General features: G+C 38.1%; 1 protein-coding gene across 1 annotated transcript in view; it reads right to left on the reverse strand.

Moving 5' to 3' along the window:
- Positions 1–16,378, reverse strand: part of LOC120523294 (Down syndrome cell adhesion molecule homolog) — a 668,946-nt gene that overhangs the window by 96,343 nt on the left and 556,225 nt on the right. The window contains exons 19-21 of the mRNA XM_039744497.1: positions 10,453–10,608; positions 9,668–9,801; positions 3,828–3,981 (exon numbers count right to left, since the gene is read on the reverse strand). Of these exons, the coding sequence (XP_039600431.1) occupies positions 3,828–3,981; positions 9,668–9,801; positions 10,453–10,608 (444 nt within the window). The remainder of the gene's footprint in view (positions 1–3,827; positions 3,982–9,667; positions 9,802–10,452; positions 10,609–16,378) is intronic.

The following is a 16,378-nucleotide window of genomic DNA, read 5'->3' on the forward strand; positions in this document are numbered from 1 at the left end:
TCTTTTGTCCTACTTGACGTGTCCTTTTTTTTTGGGTGGCATGTTGTTAGTAGATATGTCTGTAATATTTTCTCTTACAGTAATACTGGCTTGTATGGCTGTAATATGCGTCATTGTATTGTGTGCCTTTAAATTTCTCTCGCAGTAATACTGGTTTGTATTTCCGTAAAATGCCTATAATTTTCTCTGACAGTAATCCTGGCTTTGATGTCCGTAATATGACTTTAATTTTCTGTCACAACAGTGGGCAATCAGCAGAGTGTCCCCAGCAACTGATGTAATGTGTGGTGTGCAGTTGAAACGCTGCCGCTGCAAGGCCATTCACTGTGTGCCCAGCTTTCAGTGTGTGTGCTTTATTTGCTTATTATGCGCTGCTGCGGATAGGCCATTCACTGTGTGTCCAGCTTCGAGTGTGTGTGCGACCAAGGTGCCGTACGCATGGGCGGTGTACAGTGCGATATGCGTCGCAGCCCCGCACATGCGCACTTCACCAGAAGACACACACACGGACACCTGAACGCACACAGGGCTTTTATTAAAGAGGATCATGCGCTGCCGTGGCAAGGCCATTCACTGTGTGCCCAGCTTCCAGTGTGTGTGCTTTATTTGCTTATTATACGCTGCCGCGGATAGGCCATTCACTGTGTTCCAGGCTTCGAGTGTGTGTGCGACCAAGGTGCCGTGCGCATGGGCGGGGCACGGTGTGATGTGCCGGCCCCGCACATGCGCACTTCACCAGAAGACACACACACTTCACCAGAAGACACACACACACGGACACCTGGACGCACACAGGGCTTTTATTAAAGAGGATTGTTGCAAAGGTAGGTTTAGTCATTTGAAGTGGAAACCACTTTAGACATCATGTGGCAAGCAGGATTGCTGTTTAATGACACCTTCCAAACATAGCTTTTATATGCTGATAATTGCCATTGACACATCATTTTACCTTAAGTGTAAAATCCAGTGTCCTGAAAAGGTGATACTTAAAGCCAGTGCTTTTTGCACCTGCTTTTAGCTAGGTCCCGGGATTCTTTGTCAATATTTGATGATCATTATTGTTAATTAGCAAAATTTGCCAGTCTTTTTTTTTTTGTATTTAAAGAAGTTAACACTCCATACAATCAAGACTTACTTTAACAACAAAGAAAGTAACATTACATACAAAAGCTTAATCTAAAATTTTACAAATTAGGTCTTGCCAGAATTTTAAAACGTTTTGAACAGATTCTCTAAGTGAGGATTTAATTTTTCCAATTTCAAATAGTATAGAGTATCAGTTACCCACTGACATATCAGGAGGACTGGGATTCTTCCAGTGGAGCAAGATAAGTCTAGGTTCTAATAATGTGGTATAGGCCATTGCAATCAATTTGTCCTTCTTCACTTTAAGCCCATCTGGGAGTACACCAAACACAGCTGTTAATGGATTAGGAGAGATTGTGACACTAAGGCTGTCTGATAGGCATTCAAAGATTTTTAGTCCAGAACGATGTTACAGTAATTTGGTGCACGCTGAAAACATGTGGCCCATTGAGGTTGAAGCTTGATTGTAATGATCACAGGTTGGATCGTCCTCTGAAAACATTTTGGACAATTTTAACCAAGATAAATGTGATTGTTAAAAGATTTTGAGTTGAATGACTGAACGCTTTGTGAATATGGAGCTACAGTGTATTCTATGCAGGGCTGCCCTAAACCCCTTCACTGAGATAATAAATGAAAGATCCTTTCCCCACTGTACCTTGGAATCATTGAAAGGAAGGGACTTAAAAATATTTTTATATATTATCGAGATGTTGTCTGAGTCTTCAAGACTGATCAATATTTCTTCTAGAATAGAATTGGGTGGTAGGTAAGGACAATTAGGCATTGTGTTGATGGGAAGTTAAATTTGAAGCGGAATTGTTCATAAGAGGCAAAGACATTATCTATATTCAAAACTCCTAGTGTTTTAATCCCGAACAATTTTAAATACTGTGTAGGTTTGAGAGGGTAGAAAAGATAACAAGCTTCTCTGTCTTAAAGAGCTTCCTGCATTGGTTCCATATTCTGAGTGATTGATAGACAACTGGCACAGTACGGCAAGCTATTATTTCTATTGCAGACCAGGCTTGTGTATATTCATTAATTGGTGTCAATTTCCAGATCCTTACAGCATGTACATTAGCTGCTTTAGGTTGTTGTATAGTCACCCTGTTGAAGTGTGGATGTTGGCAATTCCAAATAAATGAGGTTATAATTGAATATAATTTCTTAAAGAACAAATTGTTAATGTATATGGGGATTCTCTGAAATAATAAACAAAGCTTTGGAAGGATGTTCATCTTGACAATGTTGATTCACGGAAAAAGCACACTTTTGTTGAAGTTAATTTTATATCCGGATATCTTTTGAAATTCTGGTAGTGCATTAAGGACTACAGGTATGGAAGTTTGTGGGTCTAATATATACAGTACCATGTCATCTACAATTAGTGATATTTTCTGTTCAAGTGCTTCTTTGGTTATCCTCCTTATCTCTGACACATTTTGAAAGTAAATAGCCAATGGCTTGATGACAATTGCAAAGATCAATGATGACAGAGAGCGTGCCATAGTCTTTTATACAGTGAATTTACTGTGATTGCCCGTAACCTTGTTTGCTAAATATTTTCCTAAAAATTCGCTATGCAGCCGATTTAGACAACATTTTTTCCCATCCCCCATGATGCTTTGTGAGGCCAGCATAACATCAGAGAAATGTTGCAGCCATGCCAAGAACTTTCAGTATGCGCATAATCAGACTGCTGCTCTGCTTACCCATGCAAGATATCACGTCACTTCATGCATTAAAAAGAAAAACATACAGTATTTTAAATTGAAGGGTGCATTAATTGACCATAATGAGAATATTATAAGTACTGAGCCACCGAATGTACATTCACGTATGGTTGCTCAAGTGCCTCGCACAGCAACACATGGCTAATTATACATTCATAATTCGCCAAGTGCTACACTTATGAGTCAAAATAAGCCTTAAAGTGGCCCTCCTCCATTTGGATTTAGAATGAGATCCTGTGAAATTATAATAATGAAAGATTTATTACTGTTTACAAGGCATCTTCTTGATGGAAGAAAAAGGTACAAAGTATATGCACAGATAAATTGGAAACAAAAAGATGTTCCAACTACAACTAGAGCTGCAACTTCAAACAATTGAATTACCTAATCACACACTGCTGCCCCATGCTTGTGACTCTGTGAGTGCAGTGAAACACATATACATTTACAAATTGAAAGTTGTATTTTGTTTGTGGTTATTATTTCTTCTATGTCTTTTATTGTTTGAGGCATGGTGGCACAGTTATTAACAGTGGTGCCTCACAGCTCAGGTCACATTTTTGGGCCACAATAATCAGTTGAGCATAGTTGGCTGATGCTTCCCTAGCCCTCAGGGACACTAAGAAGACCATTTCACCATTATAACTCACTTAAAACTAGTTCAGTTCCACCCTCGATTTCAATGCATTTTGCGGAGTTCAGCAAAGTTTCTCAAACACTTCAGTGATTTCATCAAACTCACAGTTAAGTGAACTCATTACTACGTGGGGTTCACTCATTACTAAGGATCAGTAAATGAAGGCTGCTCTTCATAGATATAAAGAAGCTGCTTACCTTATTCCTTGAAATACAGTATATGGGCTAATATGGCACTTCACTAATGTACTACAATGCCAAAAATATTAATTTGTATTTGAGATTGCATTAGTTAGTCCGTTAAAATAAATACACATAATGATAAACATTGCAATAATTTATAAAAATGAGTTAGTTTGTATTTAATACCTTTGGCTTGAGGTTCCACTGTAATAATTTCACTGGCGTTTCCTCTTCCTGCAGCTGTTGCTGCCACCACCCAAATGCTGTATTTACGGTTGCGGCTTAGATTTGGGACCCGGTAAAAGAAGACATCTGGAGATGCTTCAAATTCGCTGCTTACCTGTTAAGACAAACAATAGCACTCACTTTAAGGTTTTCTGCTTTAATATTCATCTTACTGTTTTAATATCAAGTGTCTGATAAAATAAAAACAAAACATACATATTGGGCTTCTGTATATATTTCTTTATTGCTCAGTATGGGTCTTTGAGAAGATACCCTCCATGATCTGAATAAGTTAAGTCTTGGCTTAACTTTACCAGCAAGTTATCATTTACAAAGGTAATTAATATACAGATACCTACTACAAATTGTAATTGTTTCTTGAGTTGGGATGTCGCAAAACTGTTCTATTATAGTTAAATTTTTAGCTTGAACCCATCTTGCATACTCTATTGTGGTTTTGAAATGCAAACAGTAGAAAAGAAAAAAAAGAGGTGACATGCAAGCAATATGGTGGGAGAGGGCATCAATATGTGTGCAAGTGAAAAATATAAGTTTATTCCGAGTGCCATTGTACACGTTAACAGTGTTGAAATGTAAAGAACCTGTTTTAAAATAAGCATGCATAGTCAAATGGCCAAATACATACTGAACAGTGGGGCTTCTCTTTAGTTCACCTTGCTGAAGTGCCTAATTCTGACTTTACATGCACAGAACAGAACACTTGTTTGTGCCCTGCCCAAGACTGGAAGCAACTCACAGCAAGATAGCCAGGTGTATGAGGCAATCCCTGCTTCACAGACCCTGTGTTGGGAGTACCAATTTGTAGCTCCTCTTGATGGAATTTGCCAATGTTCCTTATGTTTTTAAGTGTTAAATGAGCACAGAACCTCTGGTAGCTCTGCAATGGATTAAAATCTAAAGTTGCAGTTTGCCAAAACTTTTATTTTAGGGAGCTCTTTTTTTTTTTTTTTTTTTTTTTTAATTTGGGTGTCCAGGAACTAAATCTGGAACTAAACCTATGTTGATTGCATGCCAAGATCATAAAAAGCCATTTGCCTAAAAAAAAAGTGTGTTTAGATTATTATAATTTCTACTGTAGAAAATTCATGAAAATATTTACAAATGCAAAATAACTATTAAATGCACATTAATTTATTCAAAATAAAATCTAAATTACCTCTTCATCTTTCTCGTCTCAAAATATTATCTTTTGCAATCATCCTCTCAGAAATGACAGACAGTTCCTTTCTTCAGTTTGTGTTTTTCTTGTATTTTATTCCTTTTTTTAAGCATTTCATTGATTTCATTAAAATCAAATAATATTCCATACAAGTAAGTCAAGTTTAACAAAACTGGTTTGAAACAAATCAACCCTCACCCATGAGAAAGAGAGCTAGGCTAGCAGACTAAAACTTTAAACTCATAAAAATAAGCAAATAGATACATTAATACATGAATAAAAATAAATAGAATAAAAAAAGACGTGAGAGAATCTGCTTCCTCAATTTAAATGCTTATTCTAAAATGTTATTGATTAGATCCTGGAAGGTTTTGAAAACATTTGGTACAGATCGTCTATGTGAAAAGTAGATTTTTTTTTTCCAATTTCAAATATATAACATCAGTTACCAACTGACTTAAAATAGGAGAATTCGGATTCTGCCAGTTGAGCAAGATAAGTCTATGTGCCAATAGTGTAGTAAAGGCGATTTCAGTTTGTTTGTCCTTCTCCACTTTAAGCCCATCTAAGAGTACCCCAAACACAGCTGTTAATGGGTTAGGAGTGATGGTGACACCAAGGCTGTCTGATAGGCATTGAAAGATTTTGGTCCAGAATGTTGTTAATTTGGTGCACACCCAAAACATGTGGCCTAGTGAGGCTGGAACTTGATTGCAACGTTGGCTCTTGCCAGAGAAACATTTTGGACAATTTTAAACAAGTTGATTAAGTTGTTGATTATTATTTTTAGTAATTGAATGCTTTGCACATATGGAGCTCGAGTGAATTCTCTGCATTGCTACCTTCCACTCCTTTTCTGAGATGTTGAGTGAGATATCCTTTTCCCAATGTACTTTGGGATCTTTGAAAGGGAGGGACTGTAAAATGGTTTTATATATTACGGAGATGCTGATCAATAACAATCTAAACTGATCAATATTTTTTCCGGTATAGAATTAGGTGGGCGGTGAGGAAAATTGGGCAGGTTTTGTTTAACAAAGTTTCTAATTTGAAGGTAGTGAAAGAAATGTGTTGGTGGAAAGTTAAATTTGGAATGTAATTGTTCATAGAATGCAAAGACGTTGTCTATGTACAGATCTCTAAGTGATTTAATCCTCAATGTATTACAGACATTAAAAACTGCGTACGTTTGAAAGGGTGGAGAAAGGTGATTATTGTACAGAGGTGCCACAGATTAAAGCTTCTTTATCTTACAATACTTCCTACATTGGTTTCATGTTCTGAATGATTGAAGCACAATTGAGTTGTTAGTATATTGGCGATGACTTGTACTTATTGGGGTAAAAACCAAGGAATATAAAGAAGTACTGCAGGATTTTATTTCTATTGCACACCAAGCCTGTGTATGTTCATCTATTTGTGTCCATGTCCAGGTTTTTATAGCTTGTACATTTGTTGCCCAGTAATAAAATTAGTAATTAAAAGCTAGGTAGAGCCATGCCAAGTTCTGCCTTAGGTCTTTGTAGGGTCACCCTTTGGATACATGTTTTGAATGTCAAGTAAATGAGGTTGTTATGGTTGAATCTTGTATTTATTCCTAAGTTATTCTGTACACATTTCTGGATCATCATGATCCAAATAAAAATGTTGCATCATATTGAAAGTAGAATTTTTTTTACGCAAAACACAAGCTGAGCTTCTAGCAATTTAGCCAGAAATATCAAGAGGAGAGATTAAACCTGTGCTAGGACAACCCAAATCATGGCCAAGCACATCTCCTATTTGGGAACACCTGATGATTACAATGATGGACAAGGACTTATCAAAAAATATTGTATCATGAATTTGAAATTGATAAATGTCATCTACTGTTAAATTTGTGTGTTTACACCTCCAAGATATAAGTAGATTTCTTGACAAATATGTAATATGAATAAACATTGGTTTAAAATGAATAAACACTTTGCATATTAGATAGTGAATTGTTGTTATCTCAAAACTTTAACTAAAGGTTAAAATTAAAATTAACTGGTTATATACCAAAGTGGAATGTATAGTAGAGTTGGTGGATGATGTGGATTGAAAACCAGGGCAATGAGTACTGAGGAGAGATTTAAAGTCTGAAGCTTAACTCTTTCATTTGGAAGTGTAGGGTAATTAGCCTGAATGCCTGACTATACTATAGCAGGAATCCTTGGCTGACTGTTTGCTATTAATATAACATTTATATTATCCTTTTATTATTTTTTTAATGTTTAACGATATTAAATATGTGCTATTGTGGCTAACTCACCATCTACCTAATTGTACAAAGACAGAATTCATTCAGGAATTTTCAAGCTTCAGTATGCCAAGTGCCATGATAGTGTATTACAACAATCAGTCCACTGGATAAAAGTGTTTCCTCATTGGTACTCACTAATATTAATAAGGTCCAACTTACTTTTTATTAAACTCAACATTCCTCTTCTTATTTTTAATATGATCTGCCAAATCCTGCTTAAACCAATGGGGGGCCAGAGTCTATACCAGCAGTACTAAGTGCAAGGCAGGATCCAGTCCTTGAGATGGGGCCAGCCATGCACAGAGACAGTTTTTCACACCCACAGGAGTTCAATGCATAATCACAAATGAACATATCATCTTAGTGGCTGAAAATAACAGCATATATGTTTTGGCCTAATTTCTCTTTTGGAAGTTTAGTAATAAAACCTTAGTGAAACCATGTCTTTGAGATGTGAGAAGAAAAAAACAGAACAGCCAGAGAAAAAAAAAACATGCAGACACAAGTAAAATATGTAAAGTCAACAATGATAGTGATCTAAAGCAGGATTTAAAGTGAGGGCACTAGATTAGTAAAGCGCCAGAATTAACCACTGCTGCTTAACATTGTAAAGTTCTTTAATAAATATATGCTATTGTGCCTAACTCACCACCTATATAATTGTACTAATAATGGATGAGGCAAAATATTACAAGATCCAGCATAGCACTTGACACCATGCTATTCTTTTACGGTAAATAATCAGGTCAGTGTATCAAAATGTAATTTCCTCCCTAACTGCAATTTGAGATTAAATTAGTATGATTTATAATTCTGTAAAAAGGGCAGCATAAATGGGGTTTTCTACATTCAGCCAAAAATCAAACCCTGTGTAATTTTTGAAGAACAGTATTTCTAAAGTAATTTGTTTCTGTAACCGAATGAACACAATCTGCCATTAGTAGGTTTGAACTCTGGCTGTAATTGTGGAAAATGTACGTATCTTTTCAATGAAAGGGTAAGGTTGTTTTAGGAACACTGGTTTCAGAATCAGTAGACAGAGTGAGATTAACTGATGACATCAGGATGAAGACATTGTATGTGTGTGTGTCCTGAGATGCATACAAGAACTAGTGGCTCACACTGACAGTTCTACTCTCAGTTCCCTATACACAGTCCAACTTGTTATCAAAGCAATGGATCAGTGAATGATGCCTTCAGTTTAACAACTGACGTTGTCCTGGAAATCTTGAGAGGCAAAATGTTATGGTCTGAGCCTGAAAAAAAGCCAATTTTTGTTTCATCTTAAAACTAAATATTTTGGTCCAATTTTTGGTTTTGAAAAACAATTTAGTGAAAGCTTTATTATACCTCCAAAGATTACACATTTAGTCTGTTAAAATGACATTTTTGAAGTAACTCTATAGGTTATTCTAGCTACAATCATGAAATTTGGTTCTCTTTACTGTATAAGTCAAATTAATTAATTTAATACAAGTCATCCAAGGCTGCCCTGAAGGAGGAGAAGAGAGGTTAGGAGTGCGCACTGATATAAAGCATTGCCACACCCACCACATAACAGGTTTTTCCATGCAGGTTGGAGGATGTACATGCAGGGCTGGATGCAAATTAACCTACAATTGCTCCGCTCTGAATATGATGTTAAGTGCCTTGCTCAAGGGCCCAATGAAGCAGAATCACTTTTGGCGTTTACAGAATTCAAACTGGCAAGAGCATCACAATAACGCCTACCTTGAAGGATATAAGAGGGTAAATAAAAGTAAAGCCGGGAGATAAAACAAACAAGAAAACCCTGCTCTCCCATTGGGTCTAAATGAATATGCCTTGAAGCCATTTCTGTCATGTGAGTGACTTTTTCACTTATCTACTAGTCTAATACAAAAAAACATTCTCTTTACCTCTTGTTTATACCCCTCTCTCACAGACTCTGGCTTCTCTGTACTCCCTCTACCCCTGACTTTGAACTTAATGGCCTTTGGTTTAGCGAAGGCATCAAACCCCCTCCCCATGGCCACTTCTTGCCGCTTCAGGGTCTTTTCCCAGCTAAGAACAACAATATGTTTCTTCATAATGTACAGTAAGCAGAATACAACCAATACTTGCCTTATTCTGTTTACGTGAAAGACTAAATACGACCTAATCAATGACTCTTAATACTGAATTGTATCCTTCCTTTCTTGCAGGGGCTAAAATCTTTGGGGAATAAAAAACTAAATAAACTAGATTTACTGACTGATGCTCATTCTGAATAATCAGCGTCTTAATGTAATCTCAAAATATAAGTTGTGTTTAATACACATTGAAAGTTTCAAAGAAGCAGTGCTTGTCATAGCTTACCATGGGGAAGGTATCAGAACAAAAAATAGTGTATTTTCTAATGATGCCATTCAGTTTCAGTGGTGGCAGCCAGGAGACGTACACTACAGAAGCAGTCGCAGCAGCAGCCTTAACACCTGCTGTTGGGCCAGGAACTGTAAAAGAAAACTTCTATCAGAGATCGATAGATAGATTTTTTAAAACAAACTTTATTGATAAAAACATCAGTCAACTATACAACAACTTACACATTACACTGTTATATTATTATAAATACATTTTCCTGTTGAATATTTTTGGAAATACAACCGAACCCACAAACACCCCTAAAAAACAAGCCGCAGTTGTTCATTAATACAGTCACATAATATACTATTCACACACCATATGGTTTTAAATTTATCAAAATTCTTTGTGGATCTGTAAAAATTAAAATCTATCAAAATGCAACTAATGCATAGTTTTTTAAAAAGTACAATTGGATCTTCCAAACCACCCCTTACAATTTTATATTTTCTGCTTTTCCAAATAGCTAATTTACCTTGCCCCATAATAAAGTTTGCCAAATTTACATTGTCTGCGTTTCCGAGATAGATAGATAGATAGATAGATAGATAGATAGATAGATAGATAGATAGATAGATAGATAGATAGATAGATAGATAGATAGATAGATAGATAGATAGAGAGATAGATAGATAGATAGATAGATAGATAGATAGATAGATAGATAGATAGATAGATAGATAGATCGATCAACATTTGACTTTTCATACTGATGAGCCACAACTGCAGTTTTCACTTACCATCCTCTTTGGTGCGAGTGAAAATCTGTTCACTACGAACTCCATCCCCTGCCCGAGTGAAAGCAAGCACTTGAATACTGTAGTTTGTGTACTTCTCCAGACCATCCAGTTCCAGCGATGGTTGTGAAGTCGTCACATTCTTAATTTCACCAAGCTCTGTTCAGATCAGATTAAGGTAAACAAAAAATCAGATCATAATCACAAAGTTTTTTGTTGTATTTGCTGTAGCTGTTTAATGAAGATAACACCCAACGGTAGATTACAACTTCCATCCATCCATTCCTTATCCAACCCGCTATATTCTAACTACAGGGTCACAGTGGTCTGCTGGAGCCAATCCCAGCCAACACAGGGCACAAGGCAGGAAACAAACCCTGGGGAGGGCGCCAGCCCACTGCAGGGCACACGCACACACACCAAGCACACACTAGGGACAATTTAGGATCGCCAATGCACCTAACCTGCATGTCTTTGGACTGTGGGAGGAAATTGGAGCACCCGGAGGAAACCCACACAGACACAGGGAGAACATGCAAACTCCACGCAGGGAGGACCTGGGAAGCGAACCAGGGTCTTCTATCTGCGAGGCAGCAACGCTACCACTGTGCCACCCCAGATTACAACCTTCTTTATTAAATGTATACATTTGGTAGTATCTTTCACATTTTTAAGACCCTATAGAAAAATTTTGTATGTTTATTAAAATTTAATATCAATAAAACAAACTATATTAAACAACACGGGACAACTGGAACTTAAATCAGTTTAGCTTTCTATTTTCAGTGTTATATAAGACAAATACTGATTTATCAGGGCGATTTAATTTCCTAGTGTTTTTGCATAAAGCAACTAAATGCTTTGTAGTTTTTAATTTAAAATATTATTCTTAAATAATTTAAAACTCTGCATTTTAAATGGTCAATTAACACATACCCATGCATGGGTTAAAATCTTGACCCATTTGTTGTGTGTACAATTTGTACATTCTCCTTATGGGATTTCCGCATGGGTTTTTCTCACCAAACAGGCATGGGTGAGTCTGCTCTGTCCAGAGTTGGCTTCTGTCTTGTATCTGATGCTGCCAGGCTGGGCTCTGGTCTCTGTGACCCTGAACTGGATTGGGCAGGTTAAGTAATGGATGGATGCTGTGCTCTTTTCTCATCATGTCTAAACCACTTGTCTTTATACTTTTATGCACATTTGAAATTATTTCCACCAAGCCTTTTTTTGACATGTACATCATAAGAGTTAGGTAACATTTGAAATCTACAGAAAAAAACTAAAAGTGTCACACAGGCATGAGCTCAGAAGAGGTGAAACATTAATTCCTGACGTACTTAGACTTTAGAGAATGCATCCGGTGCATTTTTACAAAAGCTCAGCAAAGTGCAGAGTAGTTTTCAGACAAATTGAATCGATCATTTCATCCATGGCACAAGAACTTGCATCAAAAGAGTCTTAGCATTAATGTTCAAAGTGTATGCACCCTCCTCTTGTACAAATGGATTCGGTACATTATTAAACCATCTAGCTAAGACGTCATTCTGCAGCAAAAAAATGAAAGACCGAGAACTGCATCTGTCCACATTCAAGAGGAGAGTAGTTACTCTAGACTGCTCTGTTTTTGGTGACTCAAAATTCTAACAGATTTATACAATTTTAAACTCTTAAAAGTTGGACACAATTGTACAAAAACAATTGTGTTGTCCTAGTAATATCCACAATGAATATTATATTTCAATACTGATTTATTTTAACAAATCATTGCTCTCCAGCACTACAGAATTTCTGGTTTATTGTCTGTAAGAATAGCTAAAAGCCTTGTTTAAAATTTGTAAATGTGAAGAGTATAATAGGAATTCCCATTAATTGCAGTACTAATAATTACAGATTCATTCTACACTAATAATTACACATTAACTACACCTTTTAACCTTCTGTTATGAATTTACCAACCCAGATTATTGCAATCTAGTTTTTTGACTTTGTGTTCAGTTACCAAGGCTTTGGGCTACAGTACAGTAGAATAGATCTGATTATTCCAATCTTATCATACATGAGGAAGTGGTTTCTAAGAAAAAAAAATAGGAACGATTTTACAACATGCAGTAGAAATAAACAAATACAGAGAAGTGTGTAAATTACTAGAAAAGAACACTTCTGCCATCTAGTGGTTTCATTTCTGAAATGACTTAAATGTGTCACTTTATCTTTTTCATTTAAATACAACAAAAAGATATAGATAAATAAATAAATATTTAGGGACCTCAAATCAATATTTGGTGTGACCACCCTTTGCCTTCAAAACAGCATCAGTTCTTCTAGGTACACTTGAACACAGTTTTTGAAGGAACTCGGCTGGCAGGTTGTTCCAAACATCTTGGAAAACTAACCACAGATCTTCTGTGGATGTAGGCTTCCTCACATCCTTCTGTCTCTTCATTTAATCCCAGACACACTCGATGATGTTGAGATCAGGGCTCTGTGGGAGCCATACCATCGCTTCCAGGACTTCTTGTTCTTCTTTACGCTGAAGATAGTTCTTGATGACTTTGGCTGTATGTTTGGGGACTTTGTCCTGCTGCAGAATAAATTTGGGGCCAATCATATGCCTCCCTTAAGGTATTGCATGATGGATAAGTATCTGCCTGTATTTCTCAGCATTGAGAGCACCATTAATCCTGACCAAATCTCCAACTCCATTTGCAGAAACGCAGCCCCAAATGTTCAAAGAACCTCCACCATGCTTCATTGTTGCCTGCAGACACTCATTATTTTACCGCTGTCCAGCCCTTTGACGAACAAACTGCCTTCTGCTACAGCCAAATATTTCAAATTTTGACTCATCAGTCCAGAGCACCTGCTGCCATTTTTCTGCACCCCAGTTCCTATGTTTTCATGCAGAGTCGCTTGGCCTTGTTTCCACGTCGGAGGTATGGCTTTTTGGCTGCAACTCTTCCATGAAGATCACTTCTGGCCAGACTTCTCCGGACAGTAGATGGGTGTACCTGGTTCCCACTGGTTCCTGCTAGTTCTGAGCTGATGGCACTGCTGGACATCTTTCGATTTCGAAGGGTAATAAGCTTGATGTGTCTTTCATCTGCTGCACTAAGTTTCCTTGACCGACCACTGTGTTTACAATCCTCAACATTGCCCATTTCTTTGTGCTTCTTCAAAAGAGCTTGAACATTACATCTTGAAACCCGTCTGCTTTGAAATCTTTGTCTGGGAGAGACCTTGCTGATGCAGTATAACTACCTTGTGTCTTGTTGCTGTGCTTAATCTTGCCATGACATGAAACTGTCTTCCACAACCTCACCTTAGTAGCAGAGTTTGGCTGTTCCTCGCACAGTTTTAAGCCTCCTACACAGCTGTTTCTGCTTCAGTTAATGACTGTGTTTCAACCTACGTGTGACATTGATGATCATTAGCACCTGTTTGGTATAATTGGTTGATCATACACCTGACTACAAAATCCTACAAAATCCCTGACTTAAGAATTGATGCTGGTTTGAAGGCAAAAGGTAGTAACACCAAATATTGATTTGATTTAGATTTTTCTTTTGTTCGCTTACTTTGCATTTTGTAAATTGATAAAAATAAACAAACATGGGTGGCATGGTGGCGCAGTGGTAGCACTGCTGCCTCACAGTTAGGAGACCTGGGTTCGCTTCCCAGGTCCTCCCTGCGTGGAGTTTGCACGTTCTCCACGTGTCTGTGTGGGTTTCCTCCGGGTGCTCCAATTTCCTCCCACAGTCCAAAGACATGCAGGTTAGGTGCATTGGCGATCCTAAATTGTCCCTAGTGTGTGCTTGGTGTGTTTGTGTGTGTCCTGCAGTGGGTTGGCACCCTGCCCAAGATTAGTTCCTGCCTTGTGCCCTGTGTTGGCTGGGATTGGCTCCAGCAGACCCCTGTGACCCTGTGTTCAGATTCAGCGGGTTAGGGAATGGATGGATGGATGGATAAACAAAATTATTTATATTTCTGAAAGCATTCTTTTTCATTTTTTACACCTGCCTAAAACTTTTGTACAGTATAAACATATATATACATATCCATACATATATACATATACACACATATATATATATATCCATCCATCCATTTCCTAACCCGCTGAATCCAAACACAGGGTCACGGGGGTCTGCTGGAGCCAATCCCAGCCAACACAGGGCACAAGGCAGGAAACAATCCTGGGCAGGGTGCCAACCCACCGCAGTATATATATATATATTATATATATACAGTATATATATTTACACATATACACACATACATCCACATGTATATATATATATATATATATATATATATATATATATATATATATATATATATATATATATATATATATATATATATATATATGCTCAAAAAATTAAAGGACCACTTTGAAAACACATCAGATCTCAATGGGAAAAGAAATCCTCCTGGATATCTATACTGATATAGACTGGGTAATGTGTTAGGAACGAAAGGATGCCACATCGTTTGATGGAAATGAAAATGATCAACCTACAGAGCCCTGAATTCAAAGACGCCCCAAAAATCAGAGTGAAAAAATTATGTGGCAGGCTAGTCCATTTTGCCAAAATTTAATTGCAGCAACTCAAAATTGTATGCAGCACTTTGTATGGCCCCTGTGTTCTTGTATACATGCCTGACAACATCGGTGCATGCTTCTAATGAGATGACAGATGGTGTTGTGGGGATCTCCTCCCAGATCTGGACCAGGGCATCACTGAGCTCCTGGACAGTCTGAGGTGCAACCTGGTGGCATTGGATGGACCAAAACATAATGTCCCAGAGGTGTTCTATTGGATTTAGGTCAGGAAAGTGTGGTGGCCAGTCAATGGTATCAATTCCTTCATCCTCCAGGAACTGCCTGCATACTCTCACCACATGAGGCCAGGAATTGTCATGCACCAGGAGCCACTGTACCAGCATAGGGTCTGACAATGGGTCCAAGGATTTCATCCTGATACCTAATGGCAGCCAAGGTGCCTTTGTCAAGCCTGTAGTGGTCTGTGTGACCCTCCATGGATATGCCTCCCCAGACAATCATTAACCCACCACCAAACTGCTCATGCTGAATGATGTTACAGGCAGCATAATGTTCTCCATGGCTTCTCCAGACCCTTTCACTTCTGTCACGTGCTCAGGGTGAACCTGCTCTCATCTGTAAAAGCACAGGGCACCAGTGGTGCATCTGCCAATTCTGGTATTCTATGGCGAATGCCAATCGAGCTGCATGCTGCTGGGCAGTGAGCTCAGGGCCCATTAGAGGACATGGGGCCCTTGGGTCACCCTCATGAAGTCTTTCTGGTTGTTTGGTCAGAGACATTCACACCAGTGGCCTGCTGGAGGTCATTTTGTAGGGCTCTGGCAGTGCTCATCCTGTTCCTCCTTGCCCAAAGGAGCAGATACTGGTCCTGCTGATGGGTTATGGACCTTCTATGGCCCTCTCCAGCTCTCCTAGAGTAACTGCTTGTCTCCTAGAATCTCCTCCATGCCCTTGAGACTGTGCAGGGAGACACAGCAAACCTTCTGGCAATGACATGTATTGATGTGCCATCCTGGAGAAGTTGGACTACCTGTGCAACCTCTGTAGGGTCCAGGTATCGCCTCATGCTACCAGTAGTGACACTGACTGTAGCCAAATGCAAAACTAGTGAAGAAACAGTCAGAAAAGATGAGGAGGGAAAAATGTCAGTGGCCTCCACCTGTTAAACCATTCCTGTTTTGGGGGTCATCTCATTGTTGCCCCTCTAGTGCATCTGTTGTTAATTTCATTAACACCACAGCAGCTGAAACTGATTAACAACCCCCTCTGCTACTTAACTGACCAGATTAATATCCCATAAGTTTCATTGACTTTATGCTATACTCTGATTAAAAAGTGTTCCTTTAATTCCTTTGAGTAGTA

The sequence above is a fragment of the Polypterus senegalus genome, chromosome 2 (genome assembly GCF_016835505.1).
Source record: "Polypterus senegalus isolate Bchr_013 chromosome 2, ASM1683550v1, whole genome shotgun sequence".
Taxonomy (NCBI): domain Eukaryota; kingdom Metazoa; phylum Chordata; class Cladistia; order Polypteriformes; family Polypteridae; genus Polypterus; species Polypterus senegalus.